General features: G+C 32.9%; 2 protein-coding genes across 5 annotated transcripts in view; both read right to left on the minus strand.

Moving 5' to 3' along the window:
* The window catches only part of LOC139518784 (uncharacterized), a 310,064-nt gene that overhangs the window by 61,930 nt on the left and 226,084 nt on the right, over positions 1-22,050 (minus strand). The gene's annotated exons all lie outside the window — the stretch shown is intronic.
* Positions 3,371-22,050, minus strand: part of LOC139518788 (uncharacterized) — a 31,177-nt gene continuing 12,497 nt past the window's right edge. The window contains exons 8-18 of the mRNA XM_071310348.1: positions 21,736-21,828; positions 18,979-19,065; positions 18,230-18,334; positions 15,913-16,099; positions 15,332-15,475; positions 14,855-14,940; positions 13,351-13,421; positions 7,484-7,653; positions 6,136-6,265; positions 4,344-4,417; positions 3,371-3,522 (exon numbers count right to left, since the gene is read on the minus strand). Coding sequence (XP_071166449.1) covers positions 3,518-3,522; positions 4,344-4,417; positions 6,136-6,265; positions 7,484-7,653; positions 13,351-13,421; positions 14,855-14,940; positions 15,332-15,475; positions 15,913-16,099; positions 18,230-18,334; positions 18,979-19,065; positions 21,736-21,828 — 1,152 coding nt within the window. The 3' untranslated portion in view covers positions 3,371-3,517. The remainder of the gene's footprint in view (positions 3,523-4,343; positions 4,418-6,135; positions 6,266-7,483; positions 7,654-13,350; positions 13,422-14,854; positions 14,941-15,331; positions 15,476-15,912; positions 16,100-18,229; positions 18,335-18,978; positions 19,066-21,735; positions 21,829-22,050) is intronic.

Here is a 22,050-nt window from a genome sequence, read left to right on the forward strand (position 1 = left end):
CTGCTAACATTATGTGATAATGTCACGCAATTCTTGTCAAATACACTTTTAATCGTTTCTTTTCATAACTCTGTTGTATAATTAGAAACCTTTTGTATATATGAAGTCCATATAGTGTGAACAGGCACGATCATAACGTACCAGTTGAGATATGCAACCACCATACGACGGAGCAGAGGGTATGTTACTACTAAGAAGGGGGAAAATTGATAATTGGGATGTTGTATTAATTGCGTTTGTCATCGATTATACATCGAAGTCATCCCTCAATACCGAGAAAAAGACCAAGATATGAAGCAGCCCTTCCAGTATCAGTGGAATCATCAATTCCAAGATGTCACGAAAACGACCTTTGTCTCGTCTTCAGATTACTCCTTTTACTCTAGCATCACTGCACCGTATAACTTTCACATACATAACATTCCAGTCACTACTTGCAGGAATAAAACTCGTAGCCTTATTCTTCAATTTCAAGCATTAATGTCTAGTTTATCTTCTGTTCAAATACAGTGGCAATCATTTCACGTCAAAAGTATACCTTATCCCGGAAGTTTGATAGTGCAAAAACAGGAACTTCTGATCTCAACAAAATTGCAAACGTGATCTCTTATTATAATCTTATGTACTTCTTTATTAATGATAAAATTAACCTTTAAATAAGGCTCCGTGTTAAAAACCGTAGCTTGACCTATAATGGTTTACTTTATAAATTCTGACTTGGATGGAGAGCTGTCTCATTGGTACCCATGCTACATATTCCTATATCATATAATGTGATCCCAAGTCACCAAGCTTCCATCTGATACCAAAACAACTGAATATTTCACCCATTGACAAAGATACAGCTATGTGTAAGAACTGTTTTGTTAAAATATGTACTATTCTCTCTATGTTGTTTCTGACCAGGACTGAATAAGTGATTCTAGATTTACACCTGCAACATTGTTTCATTTCTGAATGAAAACAGTCGAAGACTGTGGTTGACTCATTATTATCAATTATTGAAATATTACAATTCATGAAGTCACGAAGATCTGCATTGTATTTTTTTTTAAATATTGTACACGGAATAAAATATTCTAGTAGTTGGCTTACCTATGCCTATCTATTGTTTAAATTTGTTAAAACAATTTATAGGAATTTTTATATTGCTATGCATTTTTCACTTTTTTTTTCACCTCGTGTAGAATTAACTATGTAGTTTGTCCTCAAGGCCAACACAACGTACAAAACTTAGTTTTTGAAATTATCCACAGCTTAGCAGCAATGTACCAACGTCACCTGCATATACATTTCCCAACTTATTCGGTATTCAAGAGCCTGATGACCTTCTCAGGTTTTGTAAAACGTCACCACTGTCTGAACAGAAAGTTGGTGAACCAGCAGGCTAATGTCAAAGAACGATATTTTTCTTAAAATAATCATTGGAAGGTACTAATAACTTGTTGATAAATATTAGAAAATGTGATATCGAATCCCTGGTGTAATAATTATTCAGTAATACAGAATACTTTCGTTAACATCAAATTCGTTGTTGTATACACAAATAGTGAATCGAACAAGTTGAGATATATAAATACCATAAGATTGTGACAAGGAAATTGCACCTTCTAAAACTTAATTATCAACAATGGGAAATGAAAAATTACACTTTTATCATTAATTTTGGTATAAAGCTTTCCGCTAAAAGTATAGGTATCAAGATCTAGGAAATGACAGTCTTCATTGCTAGTATTAACTGTATTTCAAGTCAGTTCGGCGGGATAAATCTCTTTAGTGTACATTCCGAAAAAGAAGCTTGTATATTACATGTTTTTTTCGTTTGTTTGCGTTTTATTTTTAAATGGTCTCAGCCTTTTGCATATCACACAGATTGATATTCTAAAAGTCATAAGCAAAGTACTTTGTTAATTGCAAAGTATAAAAACAATTGAAATATATAACAGCACAAAATGAGACACATACATGTTCAGTCTCATTTGCTCATATTTCAAAAGAGAGGTCCAATGTAGTAGACAGCAAAAATAAATAAACTTCTATTAACAACTGCATGTTCGTCATGATCACGTTCTCTGATTCTTAATTTGAGATCTAATTATACTTCGAGCAATAATATTTATACTGTCGTGCATTTAATTGCACGAAATTTGATTTTTGCGTAATCATTATTTGGAACACTGATGGACAACTGTTGCCTCTTATACGTATGTATCTGGAGTTCATGTGACAGATAGAGTAGGAGTATACAATAAGCAAATATCATTGTTCATAAGCTAGTGGATGTTACAAAAAACAAACAATACAACTAATAAATCCAAATATCACTTTATTAACTAGAGGCTCTAAAGAGCCTGTGTCGCTCACCTTGGTCTATGTGAATATTAAACAAAGGAAGCAGATGGATTCATGACAAAATTGTGTTTTGGTGATGGTAATGTGTTTGTAAATCTTATCTTACTTAACAGTCTTGCTGCTTAAATTTATCTCTATCTATAATGAACTTGGCCCAGTAGTTTCAGTGGAAAATGTTAATAAAAATTTACAAATTTTATGAAAATTGTTAAAAATTGACTATAAAGGACAATAACTCCTTAGGGGGTCAATTGACCGTTTCGGTCATGTTGGCTTATTTGTAAATCTTACTTTGCTGAACATAATTGCTGTTTACAGTTTATCTCTATCTATAATAATATTCAAGATAATAACCAAAAACAGCAAAATTTCCTTAAAATAACCAATTTTGGGGCAGCAACCCAACAATGGGTTGTCAGATTCATCTGAAAATTAGAGGGCAGATAGATCTTGATCTGATAAACAATTTTATCCCATGTCAGATTTGCTCTAAATGTTTTGGTTTTTGAATTATAAGCCAAAAACTGCATTTTACCCCTATGTTCTATTTTTAGCTGTGGCGGCCATCTTGATTTGATGGCCGGGTCTCCGGACACATTTTTAAAACTAGATACCCAAAAGATGATTGTTGCCAAGTTTGGATTAATTTGGCCCAGTAGTTTCAGAGGAGAAGATTTTTGTAAAAGATAACTAAGATTTACGAAAAATGGTTAAAAATTGACTATAAAGGGCAATAACTCCTAAAGGGGTCAACTGACCATTCCGGTCATGTTGACCTATTTGTTAATCTTACTTTGCTGAACATAATTGCTGTTTACAGTTTATCTCTATCTATAATTATATTCAAGATAATAACAAAAAAAAGCAAAATTTCCTTAAAATTACCAATTCAGGGGCAGCAACCCAACAAAGGGTTATCCGATTCGTCTGAAAATTTCAGGGCAGATAGATCTTAACCTGATCAACAATTATACAACATGTTTTTTGGCCCAATAGTTTCAGAGGAGAAGATTTTTGTAAAAGCTAACGACGACGGACGACGACGACGGACGCCGGACGCTAAGTGATGGGAAAAGCTCACTTGGCCCTTCAGGCCAGGTGAGCTAAAAATGAAATTAAGCAAATGTTTCCATTTTTTAACGCATCTTTTTCCTTTTCTCCCATTCTAATCTAAAAGATATAAACGTATTTTTAAAAGTAATATTTTCAATAAATAAAAAGTGTTTTACTGAACATATTTATTTGCAGTCTATTCTAGAAAATCTTTGAAAAGTTAAAAGTCTACGAGTACAGATATTCTTATCGAGGAATATGAAACTTTCGGATTAAAAATATAGAAAATGTGTTTACACTAAAAAATTGGCAATGTAGGATTATGCACAACGTTATGTACAGTTTTGTTTCAGATAAGGGTTAAGGTTGGTACCAGTAAAAACGTTTAAAACTGTGCATTGGTTTGTACCTTGGTTAGGAATTGTATTTTCAGTAGTTGTCGTTAGTTGATGTGGTTCATAAGCGGTCCTCGTTTTGTTTTTTGTATATATTAGGCTATTTGTTTTCCCATTAAAATGGTTTAACACTAGTTATTTCGGAGCATTTAAAGCCTGCTGTTCGGTGAGAGCTAAGTCTCCGTGTTAAAGACCGTTATTTTTACCTATAATGGTTTACTTTACCAATTGGGGCTAGGAGAGTTGTCTCATTTTCACACCTGTCACATATTCTTATATATAAACAACGCTAGTACATGTGATATTTCAAGTGGTTGTGTAGCGTTGAATTTACAGTTATATGATAGTGTCTTTCATCTTTTATCCATATTTGGCAATAATGGCATCCCATTTACTTTTCTCTATATGTTTGTGTTAAATTATAACTGAATAAATGCCCGGCAACTTGTTTTACTTTTTATATCAATTGAACGATAGAATGACTCAAACTCCTAGCATGGATGAATACAATTGTACAAGACTTGTAAATCATATTTAACAAACCTTTTCTTTGGATAGATTTTTCTGTCTTATTACTTGGATTCACTTGAATCATTCTTGAAAAATGTATGTGATACCTGAAAGTAAATGAACTGATAGTACTACTTACATTATTGGAACCGTTACTTTTCTACTCTTAGGGTTAATAATTTCTTTTCATTAGGTTTAAAGCATTTACTGTTAAGAAAAAATGTTATTAACGTATATAATTGCAATAAAAAATAAACGCCTGGACATGTAGCCACAACTCATTCACATTCGAAGCAATCAATGTTTACAATAGCATTATTCAAATGGTATTGAGATCATTACTTTACATGTAACTGTTTTTTGCATTTATCATATATTTGTTTATAAGTTCGAAATATTTTTCACACATTTTTCGTTAAACTTCAGAAATTTCAGAACTCACTGAATATTATCGACACGTCTCTCAAAACTATGAAACCGAGATAAAACATTATTCTAAAAAACATTTTTCAGTACAAGATTTGATGACACATTATATTGCATGTGACAAACATAAATTCTAAAAATATTATAATCTATTGCTTTTCTAATTGAAACTTATTCTAAGTTAAAGTTTATATGTTTCTTAATTTGATCGTTCCCAAATATGTTTTACTGTATAAATCGTGCTTTTACAACAGGGGCGAAAGAAACAAGGACAAACTATGTCCTGAGAGAAATACGAAACCAAGACTCAACTTACTTTTACTTATCAGCATGTGCATTCAACACTTCCAGAATACCAAAAAAACAGTCAAACTCATAAATCGAACAAAAAACTTACAACACCATTGCTTAAAATGAAAAAGACAAACCGATAAATAATAGTAGACAAGAAATAACATAGTAAACTAAAGACTGAGCAACACGAATCCCACCAAAAACTGGGTTGATCGCAGGTGCTCTGGAAGCTAAAGCAGATCCTATTCCACGTGTGGCACACGTTGTACTGCTTATATTATTACAAACCCGGTAAATAGGCTAATTCGGTATGTCACATTCATGAAAAGGAAAGGGGATTGAAGTTTTGACTTTGGAAACATATTCGATATCATCTGTGAAACGGTTATTCCATAACGGTAAACCAACTCGTGATGGTGTTCGTAACATTTACGAAGTGATGATTTCAATTTCACCATTTAAAACTCTTGGTTTAATGGCTTCCATTTGAGCAGCAACCATCTACCAAGGACATCATAATAGGAAATATAAGCGCGGGAATATCGTATCAATTGGGAAATATATACTCCGTATGCAGGCGTTGCTTGAATGTTACTACAAAGAAATGGAAAGTTCACAGTTGGGAGACTGGAAGCATCTCGTTTGTCGTAAAGTTTTGTTTTCAACCGACCCTCATTGTCAATTTCTAAATGTAAGTAAAGATATGAGGCCGACTTAACTGTATCTGTTGTATCCTGTATATCTAGTTCGATGGGATTGATGTGTTCGACATAGTCACCAAATTTTGAATTATTTAGTGCGAGACATCATCTATATAGCGGAAAGTAAAGTTAAAGGATATTTTGAAGGCATATAGACTGTACAAGAAATCACAAAACAACACCAACACCAAAAAAGCGACAGTAGTTTACCGCTGTTCAAAAGTCATTAAACGAAAATATATATAAACAAACTAATGAACTAGTAGACGTTTTCGTCAAGGGACGGGAATTTCTTGCTGCATAGGTGGCCTTCGGCTGTTGTCTGCTCTTTAGTCAGATTGTTGTCTCTTTGACGCATTTCCCATTTCCATTCTCAATTTTAATAATTTAATTTCCAAACTCACGTTGTTCGATCCATTTCGATGATTGTTTTTCCTGTCTTCTTTCTTTGATACGCCTTTTCAATTTTTACATTGATATCATTTGGATACTGTCTCCATTCTGTGCTTTCTTGATATTCCCAAATGGCACTCACTATTATTAAACAATGTGTATATTTGTAGAATTGTATCATTTATCTCGAATGTAAAGAATTCAGCGCCAAATGAGTATATTTTTAAACATTATTGTTCATTGTAGATAAGGACGAAATGCTTGCTCTTTGATATATAATGTATATGTGACACTAACAAACTGCAATTATAGCTAACTTTAATTCAAAGACATTTAATGTAGAATTTATATTTAATACGCTGATCAAATTTCTGTGCGATAATCATGGTATATATAATGTTTTAAAAAATGCTTTTAAGCCGTCAGTTTTTTCATTAGAATTGTTTTACATATAATTCGAGGCCTTGTGTGGCTGAAAATACGGTATGGGCTTTTCTCAATGATGTAGGCCGTACGGTGACCTACAAATGTATAGTTGTTGATTTAATTCTGTGTCATCTGGTCGCATCTGTAGTGTTGTAACATTAGTAATCACACCATATCTTCTTTTTTTTATATATTTGTTTAACTTGTTTGATGTGATGAAATAACGGTAATAAAATAGTTAAAAAAATGTACATTTATCTGAAATAAAAGATGATGGTCAATGCATATATCTAAAAAGGAGGATGTTGTTATCCCTAGTCGTACGATAGGCCACACAAATTCTCCGAAATAATTTATGACGATTTCAATTATTATCATTATTTGACAAATAGAAAAATTACATCAGAAAGAGAGAAGCAACAAGCACTAGATAAAGAATTCCATTAAGATAATGCTTCGTGGTAAATTACACTAATTTGGCGTTATCTGCAGTATGCGACACTCGGTAACAACGAATTGACCAGGGCTGGACTCATTAGATTTGCACTTATTTTAAAAATCCAAGAAAATGAAAATAACACACATTATCCAAGTCAAAGTGCAAAGCAATTGTCAACTTAAATAGAGAACGGAAATAGGGAATATACCAAACAACCCGACAAAAGAGTAAAAAAGAAAATTGTTGTCCCAGACTAAATTATATTCACGACCCTTCCTTTGGATGTGTAAACAATAAATGAAAATCATAAGCACAGGCAATCTGAAAAAAAATAAATAAGTGGATGCAGATAAACTCATCATAGATTTTAGGAAAGCAGTTGTTAGGTATTAAACTATTGACTATACTATAGATGTGACTATAGATGTTACTAACTATAAAGAATATTGTAAAAGACCTCAATCAAATTTCGTGAAATTAAAAAGCATTATTACCTATTGAATCGGAGTATATTGGAATTACATAATCTGTCTGGTCTTGTGTTCTGTTGTTGTTACTTGTACTGAATATTGGTCGGCATGTTTCGCCCTCAGATTCACTGTCTGACGTGTGGGGACTATAAGGCTTTAATTTCTGGTTAGGTCCTTTTCTCCTAACAGCATCACTTTAAAGTTAAAGTACAACAATTAAAACTTTTGTTTATTTCCAATGTTAAAGTTATATCATACAACTGGCAGCATTATTCCTCTTTCATAGTAAAACATATTAAATCGTTTTAAAGTAGCAAGACACGTTGAAGGCTAAGATGGCATTGACTGTTTTTGAACTATTTTATTTTTGTTTTGTTTTCAGTGCTCTTAAACTCCGTATCTAAATTGGTCTGTCAAGTAATTTAATTGTAGCGCCCATAATGTCTCTTTCAAACGAAACGGTGGTAAATATTAAAAGATAAAGATTTATTTTATTAAAGTGTCACCATCCATAACAATATCTATATATATATGTTTGTGGCATAACATCGTGGCTGGCCACAAGTTAAAAAATTTCTCTGTTTAGTATTAAATTTATATTAAGATCCATTTTGTTACATCTTGTAATCAATTTTATTTGGCAATCGCCAATGGCAGTCAGCAGTCAGCAGTCAGTCAGCAGGACAAAAGAACACCAGATGTTTGACCTGTTAGTCAAATACGTTTTTTTTAAATATACTTTTTCACTTTTTTGGTCTTTTGGAAAATGTTGTTTGTGCTGTTTTTAGACCCTTCTACAACGAAATTCGTTTTACATGCACACGTATAAAATTTGCGGTTTTTATCCAACGCAATCATATGTTTGAACGTAGTGTTCAATTTAGACTCGTATATCTATATATATACATACACATAAAGTCATAAGAACCTAACATTTAAGTAAAAGGAACCTGGATGCAAGCCGAAAACGACTTATGAGACACTATCATTAAAACAAACATCTAATACATATATAAAAGGACAGCTTTGTTACATTTAAAAAGTATTTCGTAAAAAAGATTTGGGATAAGTAACCGGCATACAAAAACTAGGCCTTTAAGATAGATCCCTGCTGAACACCAAAATCAGGGTGTTAAAGAAGCGACCCCTGTCTTACGCATAGAAAAGACGTTATAGAAGAGTTTCCTGCTTCAAACCAAAGAACAAGGTGTAATAAAAGAGACCCCTATTGCATACCAGCAACAAATTAATCCTACGTCGGAGATAACTAGATTTATTCTACGCAAAGACCTATTGTTCTCCCGGCTAACCAATTTTAATTACCAGGCAGAATCCTTCCATACATGGATATCTAGCTTTAAAATGTCATAGACGAATTACAAGTTTCGGACTCGGAACAAATAGACTTACTGATTAAGTGGCTAGGATCAGAGTCTGGTAAACATGCCATGAGTATACGGGCATCAAATGCCAACAACCCTACAAGAGGCCTACAGAGGTTATGACAAAGACTTGATGAGCGATATGGTGCTCCAGAAATGTTGGAAGCCTCTTTCACGAGTAAACTGATAAATTTTCCAACCTTGACAAATAAGGACAACGCACGTCTCTGTGAACTGTTTGATATTCTATCAGACATAGAATATTACAAGGAAAATAGCAAGCTGGGATGTTTACTTGCTTACTTCGACTCTTCGTCCCGGATAAATCCTATTGTGGAAAAACTGCCATACGGACTCCAAGAAAAATGGATAACAAGGGCTTCAAGGTACAAGTCTAAATTTGAAGTTGCCTTTCCACCTTTCACAGAATTCTCTGCCTTCATCAGCAAAATTAAGAACGATCCCGGGTTCATTTTTGGGTCAAGAGTCACACCAAGTTCAAAAGTTCCTGCGCCAAGGTACACACCTCAGCCTGCATTAAAAATCAAAGTTTACAAGACAGCGGTCGAACAACGATCTGGAGAGACTGCACAGTAACAAAATCTGTGCATAATACACAATATCGAACATTCGCTAAATGAATGTCGTGGGTTCAGAGCTAAAACTATAGAGGAACGCAAGGAACCGTTAAGGCAAAATAATCTTTGTTACAAATGCTGTGATTCGACTATGCACAGAAGTCGTGATTGCAACGCGAGTATCAGTTACAATGAATGAGGAAGTAAACAACACAGCACCTCATCCCACACAAATCGAGTGTACCGCCTTCACCGCCTAGATCAGTCAACGGCAGGGAGCAACTTGGGTTAGCTGAAACCAAGCTAATCTCTGTTAGTTCAACTTGCAAAGATGTCTCCAAAGACGGAAACAGTAGTAAATCTTGTGCCAAGATACTTCCTGTGAATATCTTTCACAAAAATAAACAGGACAAAGTAATTTGCATGTATGCAATTATTTACAACCAAAGCAACCGGTCTGTCGTGGCTCCTGAATTCTTCAGCCTATTCAACGTAAAGACTATTTGTTATCCGCATGCTACGGCAGCAAGGTTACTTTCGGTAAACGAGGAAACGGCTTTGTCGTGAAGTCTGTACAAGACAATACTAGATTCAATCTGCCTGAACTGATTGAATGCGATGACATTCCCAATAATCGGAACGAAATTGATACACCTGAGGATATATTGCAATATCAACACTTGCAAGAACTGCAAAAACATATTCTCCCGATTGATGGAAAATGCAAAATCCTATTGCTCATTGGAAAAGACCTTATAGAGTCACATCATGTCCTTGATCAACGTCTAGGACCATCAAAGGCTCCATTTGCGCAAAAGTTTAACCTGGGTTGGATTATCGTTGGAGAAATACGCTCCGATAAGTAACATGTTCACCTTGAACTCACTTCAAAGGAAACAAATCTAACTTGCAGGGTTGTGAAACCACAGACAAAAAAAATACCTGAGTGTAATAAAACCAACACCCAGTCAAATGATATTCAAACTGATTCGCTTAAACATTATCCCCTTCACATGGGCAACCGAAAACGAAATCAGTGACTTCAATCGTTAGATTTGCAGAAGCGAAAAGTTCACTTCGGAAGCAACGCCACCAAAAGTGAATGCCAACAAAGAAAAGTACATCCGAAAACATTCAATTCCCAAGGAAAGCTTCAATACGCCTTTAGATACGCAAGGACAAGAGGAAAGCAGAATAGACAATTCCAACTTAATTCACAGAGAAAAGGAAAATGGCACCGGATGGTCTACTGTATGCCATAAACGTAAAGGAAAGCGTCCGTTTCTCGCAAGACGTCCTCGTTGGATCGCATATCCTTGTCAAATTCTTCCATCAGAACTACAGCCATTGAGTTGGAAACCCCGCCTTGTCTAGGATAGAAGCTGTGAAATACCCAGCCTCCCGTTGGATTACTTCTAAATGGAACTTTGGACTGTTGTTATATATTTAACATTTTATTTGGTTTTGATTGTGGAATAGTGACGTCAGATAGACCTCAGACGGGGAGTGTTCTGCAACTCATTCATCATTTGTTCTTCATTTGATCATCATTTTTTTATTGTTAACGTTTCATTGCGTACATCGCTTTATGTGCTCTGATGAATTGTTTTAATATATTTTCATATGTTATAAAGAAACTATGAACATTTACCGTTCAAACTGTTCGTATCTGCGATAAAGCTGGGGTCATTTATTCACGATTTTTACTGCCGTCCTTGACAGGACCATTCACGATTAAAATTTATTAAAAGTCTGATCAAGATCCTATGAATCGTATATGGAAATTCAAACTTTAATTAAAATTTGTAAAAAAAAATATAATCACGACAACAATCAAATATTGCTCAGGAAGCGTCGATATTAAACCGTTTCCAAGAGAATTTATCCCGATAAACCCGTTCTAAATCCGCTCCTAATCCGATTTGTATCTTTCGCAAGGTAAAATTCCACTGAGTCTGTCACGACTGCGTCCCGATTCTACCGAACGTAATCCGACAGAGATCAGATAGTGACAAGACAGTGAACCGACGCTGACGGAGTTATCCGTTCGAAAACTGTCGGCATACTCGGGATGATCAGGTACTGTCGGAAAGTAATCCTATCACGGTCCTCTCTATCGCATTGCAAACGGCTTTGTCTGGTCTCAGTCGTATTGTATTCTGTAATTGTCGGGACTCTGGCGTGGGTATCATTGACGAATTTAGAATTAATAACGGGACTGTTTCGGAACGCTTTCGGCAAAAATGGTTCGCAATCGACAAGATCTGGATGCAATCTGGACTCAATCGGCAGAAAAACAGCAATGAAAAATTTCTCAAGATCACTCCCGTTCTACAGGACACCGCCCCGAATACACGGAACATTGTTAGGAATTCGATCCGATACAGCAGAATCTGTCATTACATAGGCACGATTGTAATCCGAATAGACAAAATCGGCTGATTTTCCCCGAATGTTACGGGACGCACCTAATTGTCGGGGTGCTTTGCAGAACTATTCAGATCCTTCCCGACCAGTAGGAATCTGTTACGAACTAAAACGACTGCGTTCAGACAATAATAGGACATTCCAGATAATTGAGGATACTAATCCGACTTTTTTACTTTCGTGTCGTATCGCTGTCTGATCTCAAACGGGAGCAATAATCGGCAATGTGTGAACCCCGCATTACACAATTTAATTCAAGACTATTCAAGTAATTATTATTATAAAGAAGTTTAACAGCTTTTAATATCTACGAACTGCTTATCCGTATTTTTAATGGACTTTAATTATCATTGAACACATTGTAAAATTGTATTTATATTTGTATTTTCAGTTTTTCACCATTTGGATTGGTAATAAAATAAAAGTCAGCTCCTGGTTGTTTTATCCTTATTTAAACCCAGTCATCTTTGTTACACTCATTGGTCCGGCCACTACAATAACGCATATTAATTTCATCTTCTACATTTATAATCAAACTATATTTACGAGCTAACTGTAAAACTCTATCTCATGACGATTTTCTTCTAATCGCCCAGGTATGAACCTTTTTATATATATTACTGGTATTGTCACATTTAAGACGATTCCATAGTTTAAAAACTTTTAGTAGTGCATCATTTGATAAAAAAAACCCATATCACCTCTAGCAGCTAAGTTGCTGCTTCTTTTGTTGAAGTCAAAGAAAAATTTACAAGCATTGTTTTGCAAATTATTTATACAATTGTGTATATTAATGCCCCATACACCGGAAGCATATGTAAAATGGGTTTGACTAAAGTGTCATATAATTTAGTAAATACATCAAAATTCATACCACCCGTTTTACAAAAGTTTGCCTTAAAACACCAAGAGCTCTATTATCTGATTTAAACAATTATTTGGTAATTATAGAATAATCCGAAAATTCACTCAAAAGTACACCAAGATATTTATAACAAGCAGCATATTCAAGACAAAGTTCAACATATTTGAACAGAAAATTACTTCTTTGTATATATTTATTTCTAAACTGAACAATTCTAGTTTTGTTTTTATTTAGAGTTAATCTCCACAGTGGCACTTTTCACACCACTTTTAAATTTTAAAATGTCCAACTGCTTTTGCAGTTTCTCTGCATCAAGTACAATCAATGCAATGTCATCAGCATATAATAACAAAGAGACGATAATGTCATCTATTTGAATACCACAATTTGCTTCTTTAATATCTGAGACTAAATCATTTACATAGATAGAAAATAAAGTAGGCGATAAAAACACAGCCTTGTTTTACACCAAGAGCAACAGGAAAAAAGGATGTCATACAAGTTATTATGTCTTAAACACAGATAGCATATAATAGGGCGTGATTAGGATAACTAAGATATAACTATATTTATATATAGAGAAAACCAATTGAAAATATTTAGATAATAACTTTTGCATTCAAACACATTTATACTAACTGTACTTTAATTTCAAACTGTCCATTGTGTCCCATCTTATATAGTCTTGTTCTTTTAGAATCCCATCTCACCTAAAATCAAAGACAAGTGTTACCAAAACACTCAGTCATAAAATGTTTTTCTTTCAAGTCAGACATTTGATGCAACCCTTCAATGCAAAGCTTATCTGTTTTTATTTTGGGTATTTCTGTTAACGTCTATATTGGTTTTGATACTCTTACACAAACGAGGAAATCAGCAAGGAGTCCATAAAACGACATACTGCATGACGGTAAACCAAAACATAATGCTTCATTTAACATATTAAGATATGACTTAAGTATTGCAATTTTCATTGTTATTAAATGTTAGATGAATATTTAGTACAAATATAATCTTAAATCAATCCTAATGTTATCTTATGTTTGAGAAATGTCTTAGTCATTTAAATGTGACGTCTTTTCTGTGCTAATTTAGAATTTCAAATGCGTCATTTTTTGTGTTTTTTTATAATTTCAAATGTGACGTCACTTTTTGCGTCGAGGTTTGAACTCTTAGTCCGCAGTGCTGTTTAACTTTGTACTTGTTTTGGCTTTCAAACTTTTTGTATCTGAGCATCACTAGTTAGTCTTGTGTGGACGAAACGCACTTCTGGTGTATTTAATTTTAAACCTGGTGCCTTTTGTTAGCTATTATTCGTGTGATTCTTTGTCCAATATGTTCTCATATTTATTTTTATTGTAGTCCTGTAATGTTATGTTGTCATTTTTATAATATGTTTAACATTGCCATTAAAGCAGCAGGTTTGGCATGCCACAAAATCAGGTTCAACCCACCATTTTGTTCTTTAAAACATTTTCTGTACCAAGTCAGGAATATGGCCATTGTTATAGATTATAGTTCGTTTCTCTGTGTGTTGCATTTTAACGTTGTGTTTCTGTTGTGTCGTTTGTTTCCTCTCATATTTGAGTGTGAATTTACATTGCTATAAGACGTGTCACGGTACTTTTCTATCCCAAATTCATTTATGTAGTTTTGATGTTATATTTGTTATTCTCATCGGATTGTGTCTAATGTCTAGCGGTATACTACTTTTGCCTTCATTTAGGCCAATAGTGAATTGGTATAAAGATCTATCAAGGTGATGCTTATGCTTATGCTGAATACATTTGGCCTCTTAACCATGAAATGATAAAATTAGTGCGAATCACTTACCGCCCAATTTTGAATGCCGATCGTCAAAAAAACAAGCATCCACACAAATCACGTACTAATGTTTGAACTAAGTAAATTACGAAAAAAAATCGATTGAGATTGTTTTGTAACTACATAAATTCTAATATACAAAACGTTAATAGTTTAATTTGTATAATACATCGTACTTTGACCTATAATTGTTTATTTTTACATATTGTGACTTGGATGGAGAGTTGTCTCATTGGAACTCATACCTCATCTTCATATATATATTTCATTGATCTTCGTTAATACCAGCAAAATACTATTCCATGAATATAAGACTCACCACAACTGTCCCCTCCTGTTTCACTTTTAAAACTGTCCCTGAACTTCCAGGTCCACCATCAGTATCGCCAAACTTCCAATCGTGTCCTTAAAAATAATGGACTTTAATGTTGGCATAAAAAATCATTAAATAATACCACGAAGAAAATAGTACATAATATTCATGTTGTGATTAAATTTATTAAGATAAATTCAGAACAGGACATCGGACGCTCCAAAAGTGTCACATTTTATATTTATTGAGGAATACAAAATACTGTACGTTACCATGGTTTAAGAATTGTTTGATATCTTGGATGTAAAAGGAAATGCGGTTACACTGTTTATAAGAATAAATTGTGTTCCTATGTTTTCATCTGAAAGAGGGCTACTGCTTTTTGTCAAACTGTTCTTTTTATTATCAAAAATAATATGGAAGTGACATAAACCTGAATGAAATTTTAATTTGTTTGGACTTACTAGTGTATTAGGTACATACCTCTAACAACTCTACAACCAACAGCTATCATCTCATCAACCAGTTTTCTAGGTTCATCTACCTTCCTCAGATCATAATTATTAGCTTCGTCACTTTGCATGTAGATATTGGTATCACCACTGTCCCATTTAACTCTGATTACACCTATAAAAAATCGGTAAGAAAGGCTAGGTTTAAACATCTTATGTGAGGATATCTCCATATATAGTTTGTAAATTGTAAATAAACAGGAATATGAATATTAACTAGGAAGGTTTTATATAGACGGAACGCGCGTCTGAAGTATACAATTATTGACCTGGTGTCTTTTGATGAGATTTGTATGTACTTTATCATACAATGCATATCTTCAAATCTAGTACTGTCAACATTCACGTTGCAGTCTTGTTGACCTTTATGTTATTAAAATGTGTTATAAATGGTAAACTCTCCCAATATGATCCAGGTATTATGGTAAAATATATGTGTTTGTGTGTGTGAGAGGATTTATTATATAATGAATAACACCATGACACTCTTTACTACATACATGTTATATAAGAAAAAAAAAGAGAGAGAGATATAAATATATCAGTACACACAATGTGATTGTTGTCCAATGACAGTCCCCGCCATATGACCATCCTGATTCCCATAGCTCCAGTCAGGACCACGACGTACTCTATCGCCAAGTTGTAAAGATCGACAGGTTAGTTCAGTGAGGTTACCCCGCTTATTTTCCGTGCTTACTGGATTAATGAATTCCCTTACCATATCTAGGCAGTCGTTCTATATAAAAGCAGAGAAAAGAAATGAATTAAAACAGTCATGTTCATTATTTTTCCAAACATTTTACTTATACTCATAATATTTATGTAACAAAAACGTGACTTCACGTGAATATTTCTCAATCTATATGTAAGAGCATGAAAGTTTTATAATACTATTTGTAACGAAATGATTCTTAGATTAGTTTTACGTTTTTCCCCATATGATATTTAAATTTCTTAAATATCGCGCATGTCTTGTGCTCGTTTTGTATTGTTCGTTTGTTGAATAATGGCCTTTTATTAATGTAAATTTAATTCAATTTGTCTCGCAACTCTGCCCATTGAACCTGGTGTTTATAACATTTCAGATTTTGAAGATGAATAGGCAAATTTTACGAAGGAGTAGAGCAAGGAATTCCAACAAGCGGCCATGTAAAAGCGTTTTTAGTTCATGTTCAATTGGTTTATAAGTGAATCTAATGTGTATGAACTGCTTAGGCCGTGTACACACCAAACGTCGTGTAAACATATTTACAATTAGTTTAATGTAATGTACACTAGTTTCACATTAAATTTGTACACATCTATAAACCTTGTTTAATCACCTGTACACTATATGTCGGGTAATACAGATGATCAAAATAAAAAAAATATTCTAAATCAAAAGTTTCCCCATACATTATAGTGTCAAATATTGAAGAACAAAAATATCTGATTGCTTTCATCGAATAAAAATGCATAAAAAAGATCTGTCTCAGACTCGCCCCCCTCCTTATTTAAGTGGTTGCTCCTTTGTAAAAGCCATTTTCATGATTTGCAGTAGTTTAAGGATACTAAAGATGTCTCGATTACGCATTAAAAAACGTGTTTACAGGAAGAAGAAGGAATGAGATGTTTAGGATCACTACATTTCTACCTTTTGTATTTATTTCAAATGGTATTTTTTTCCCAAAGGAGTATTTGGCCAAAGGAGTATTTGGTCAAAGGAGGCGAAATGATGTATTTTTCATTATTTCTAAGAGTATTTTAACGGATCTGAGATACAAGACAAACAAATCAGTTTACCTCACACTCTTTTCAGTAATGCATTTATGAGTGAATCGTTTTTTGAGTAAAGACCAGTGGCAAATATTTCTGTGTACGTCCAATCGATTTGGGAAGACCTTTACAAATAAATTATGTGTTCGGCAATAATGATGTGTATGTCTTGATAAGGGAGTAATAAAGCTACGTAAAGTGTTAAATATTAAATGTTAGCCAAATATTTCTGTAAAAAACTTTATTAATAATTGTTATTCAATGTTATTCAAAATCGTTTCTTCTTTAAATATACATGGTAAAGTTAATGTTCTTAATGCCTTGTTTTGTGTACACTTAACCTTCACAAGGCCTTCATTGAGTATCGACTGCATGTAGACAAAACATGATTTAAACTACATGTAAACATTGAGTTTTATCAATGGGGACGTAATTGTGTTTTGTTTATGTGTGAGTTACACCTGAGACTACTGTTATAGTAGTCTCAGGTTACACTAACACAACACCGAGTTTAGGTCAATGTGAACACGGCCTTACTGTATCGTATTTGACAGTATATTACGAAAATTTGTGTATCATCGTCATATTTGATAATATATTAGCCTGAAAATGTAACAGACAATTTATATACTTGTTAATGTTTTCGACCTTCTTTCATTATCTTATATGTGTCGCCTCACCTCGCCTTTTGAATTTATGACAGAAAAAAAAATATGGTACATGTATATACGGAATATTTCAGCAAAACTTTTTGTGAGCGAAGTTGGCACCACTGTTAATTTTCAGACATACTCATGCAGAATTCTGTAAACAATAGGTTTTTGCAAAATTCACCTTCATTTAGCGATGCTAAAACAATTGGAGATTTTAAAATATGGTTTCATCAACTTTTCAATACAATATAGCAGTAAAAAAATGTTGTCTTAGGGTCAAAATTCCTAGTTAGTGAACAATCTCTTATTGCCTAGTCTGTATGGATATAGTTATCGTATTTGAAATCATATCAAATCTCCTTGTTTTCATATTACGTATCTTATTTTCTTGCGCCCCATATTTCCTTTGCATTCATACATCAATAAACGTTTTTGAGATTAAAATTTAAAACTCTTACATATGGATCATTGAAACGTGATCTCTCTTTTATTTTCTTGTTTATACATTCTGTGCTCTGATCCGCTGAATACATAATATCGGAAGCTATATTTGTAGCTAGCAACTGCAAGAATAACATATACAATTTAATAGAAAACATATTTACTGTAATATGTTAGATCACTCCATGTAAACTTAATATAATATGAATTAAAAATCATTTTGACGATATTTGAACAGACATTAGTTTAAACTATCTACATCAATATTCATATTTGTATATATATACCAATGAAACATGTTCTCATGCTAAGACCAATATATTCATGACAATAAACAAGCATTCTTTCTTTAGCGTCTGCATCCTACTGTATAGACTTATCATGAGTCGTAGAGGAAGAAAGGTCTTTCAGATCTGTAACTCTTATATTAAGCGTTTAGCTTTTGTTTAAATATTTTTTTATGAAACATTTAGTTTATTTCGAGTTTTTATATTTATATATACCTTTAATATTTGCCAACAAAACGACAAACCAGCAAATGTAATATGGATCTACTCGTTTAGAATAGGCGATATCACACACTATAATTTTAATACAATATATAGCGAATGTCGATGTTAAATAAAAAAAAGATCCATTTTATTTCATTAATAAACCTCTTCACAATCGTTTAAAAGGTACTCCTTTATTCTTATATATTTTGATTTCTTCCTTTAAAAAATAGTATTGAATGTATTTCGACAACTTATTTTTATATTTTACGTACAATGACTTGGGTCATCCTTATTAAACGATAAATTTCGCTGGTTTGTATGATCTTGCCATTCGTTTCTCTCACTACACGTTCCAATATCTGAAATGTTCATATAATGATAAACAAAAGCGTCGACATGCAAGGCTTCATAAACTATTCTATTTCAAAATTCCTTTTTCTTCCCAATTTGCATTATGTTGCAAAAATATCTTAATCTTTGAAGTACTATGTTTGGTAAGTGGTAGCTGACTCATACAAACCATGAAAACAAATTTCTTTGTATGAAAATATATTCACGGGACTGACGAATAGGACTGGCGGACTGGCAGATGGACGGACATTCTGACGGATGGACGAACGGACAGACATAGGTTAAGGTGGATCGGGCCTATTCGAAGTTTCTATCAGAAGTGCCGTACTTTTGTCATTTTATTCTTTACAGAATTTGAATCCAATTGGTCGAAAAAAATAGTGGGTCACGGACCATTTAAGCTAAAAAAAAATACTTTTAAATAGGTATGTAAAAGGGACCATTTTTCAATGAAATGATAGGGAAAATAGAGGTGTTGATACATTTATATCGGAATATAAAAAAAACGTTCTAAGATATTTGGTCCAAGACTGTAATATAAAAAAAGAAATATAGCTTCAAAGAATGAGCAAATAAAAAACATAGGTCACCGATAAGGAAAAAAAATAGTTTGCCTTAAAACCCAATTTTTGACGAGAAAACGGTGAAAATGGAAGAAATATCATTTTGAGCCATTACAGTGACTTGACTGCTAGTGTTCCTCCCCACCAATTGCAACTCATTCAAAATTCTGACCAAATTGCAATTTGTTTTATGAAATCAAATTGTTCAACTGGTCAGAAATTTGAACTAGCTGCTGTAGAAAACCACAGACAAGTCATGAAAGTGCAAGGTGATAAAATAAAACATACCTACAACCCTATTAGACTTTAACTCCACTCTAATGATGTTCTGAAAAATTTAGTCTATCAGTTTGTATAGGTATAGTATAGGCATGTCCATGCTGAAGAAACTGTTATTATGTTGAATTGCTATAAAAATGTTCAAACTAAGCTTTCATACCGTTTTTTTCTTTCTAGAAGTAGTCTATATAAATAAAAATCAGATATCATTTTAAATAAAACATCACATATTCAGAACAATGTGTGTGAAATAACAATATGCTATTGATAAGTTTCCATGGGTATAACCAAAATATTATTCTTTTGAATAAAGACTTTTTTTTAAAGAAAAAATGATTATCTCCCCATAGAAACTTCCTACAAACATATTGCCATTTTACACATATTTTACTGAATATAAAATGTTTGAATTCACAAAATGTCTGATTCTTATGAATATAGAATACTTTTAGAAAGAAAAACTACACGAAAGCTTAGTTTGGACATTTTTATAGCAATTCTAAATAATAACAGTTCCTTCAGCATGCAACTGACTATGATATACCTATACAAACTGATTTTGTCACACCATCATTAGAGTGGAGTTAAAGTCTAATAGGGTTGTAAGTATGTTTTATTTTATCACCTTGCACTTTCATGACTTGTCTGTGGTTTTCTACAGCAGTTAGTTCAAATTTCTGACCAGTTGAAAAATTTGATTTCATAAAACAAATTGTAATTTGATCAGAATTTTGAATAAGTTGCAATTGGTGGAGAGCAACACTAGCAGTCGACTCACTGTAACAGACACACATTATAACGATAATATTCTTAAAGAGTCATAACTACAATGATTTAACATTTTTTTTCAATCAAAATATTTAAAAAAATAATATCGAATTTACGAAAAATACCTTTCGTGTGCATTGTAATTCATGCGTGAAATTATGCGCAGTCGAATAGTCCCGATCCATCTTAAACAGTATATTCTTACTTTTTTTTTAAAGCGGGGATATAAAAAGATGACGATAGTTCATCTAAGGGGGATCAAAGGCCATAAGTTTTACCAAAAAAGGATAAATAATACTTTGTTATTATGAAAGAATTCAAGACTAAAATTACAAACTGCTGATAATTATACACAAGTTATCATATTTTGTATTTGCTTTATTCATTTGTATTCTTCATGATACTGTTACTAAAATTGTTCGGATTCAAAACAAGGGTTATTAAAACATCTCTATAAAATATTCAGATTTAATTTTCGTGTATGTGTGTAGTCTGTAAGTTTGAAAACTTAAAAATATGACCTACATGTACATGTATCTTGTGCATGTTATTTTTTATGAATCATTTAATTAAGTTATACGATATAAAACTTTAAAAAGTAAAACAAAAAGAATAAAATTATACAGTCTATCGTTTTTAATACCCCTATGGTTGATAAACGTCCAGTGGCAAGTAATTCATACATTAGTCCTTTTGAAGAATATGTACTATGTTTATCATCTTTAGGGGCAATATAATCTATACGAATATGGATTTTTGTAACAGATTATATAATTTTTTAATGGATCTATTCATATTCTTCTTCTTCTCTCTTTCTCGTTTGAGATTTTGTTTGGTAAAAGAGGCCAGATGTACCAACCAAACTCATTTTAAATTTTGAAATGCATTTTTGTTCAAGTCTAAACGTCAATTTTAACCCCAAAAAAATAGTAGATTTATCAATAAAAGATTCAAAATTTCGATCCTATTTACCCAGCAAGTTCGTTTGCTAAATTGTTTGATTTTACCATGTGTCTTTTGCATTTTAGTACAGTTCTTAAATAAACGTGACAATGGACTGATACTTACAGCGTTCTTCTGATTATTTCCGATCGGTACATAGAATACTTTTGTTTGACTTTTGACTGTCTTGTGGATAACACTTTCTATTCCTGCGTAATCCTACATATGCATAATTGGTTTGAAAGAGTTAAAACAAAAACTTATAAAAATAGGTTTAAAATAATACCAATTTTATGACTGTCGAAAAAAAATATTTACAAATTGCAGATATGTCAATTAAAACATGACTTCATTTTCCTCTGCCGCAATTACAGATCGCAGATATTTAAATGAAAACATTTTTTATTAATATAAGCTATCAAAATGTGAAACGGTTTTTAA

Source organism: Mytilus edulis, chromosome 4 (genome assembly GCF_963676685.1).
Source record: "Mytilus edulis chromosome 4, xbMytEdul2.2, whole genome shotgun sequence".
Lineage (NCBI taxonomy): Eukaryota > Metazoa > Mollusca > Bivalvia > Mytilida > Mytilidae > Mytilus > Mytilus edulis.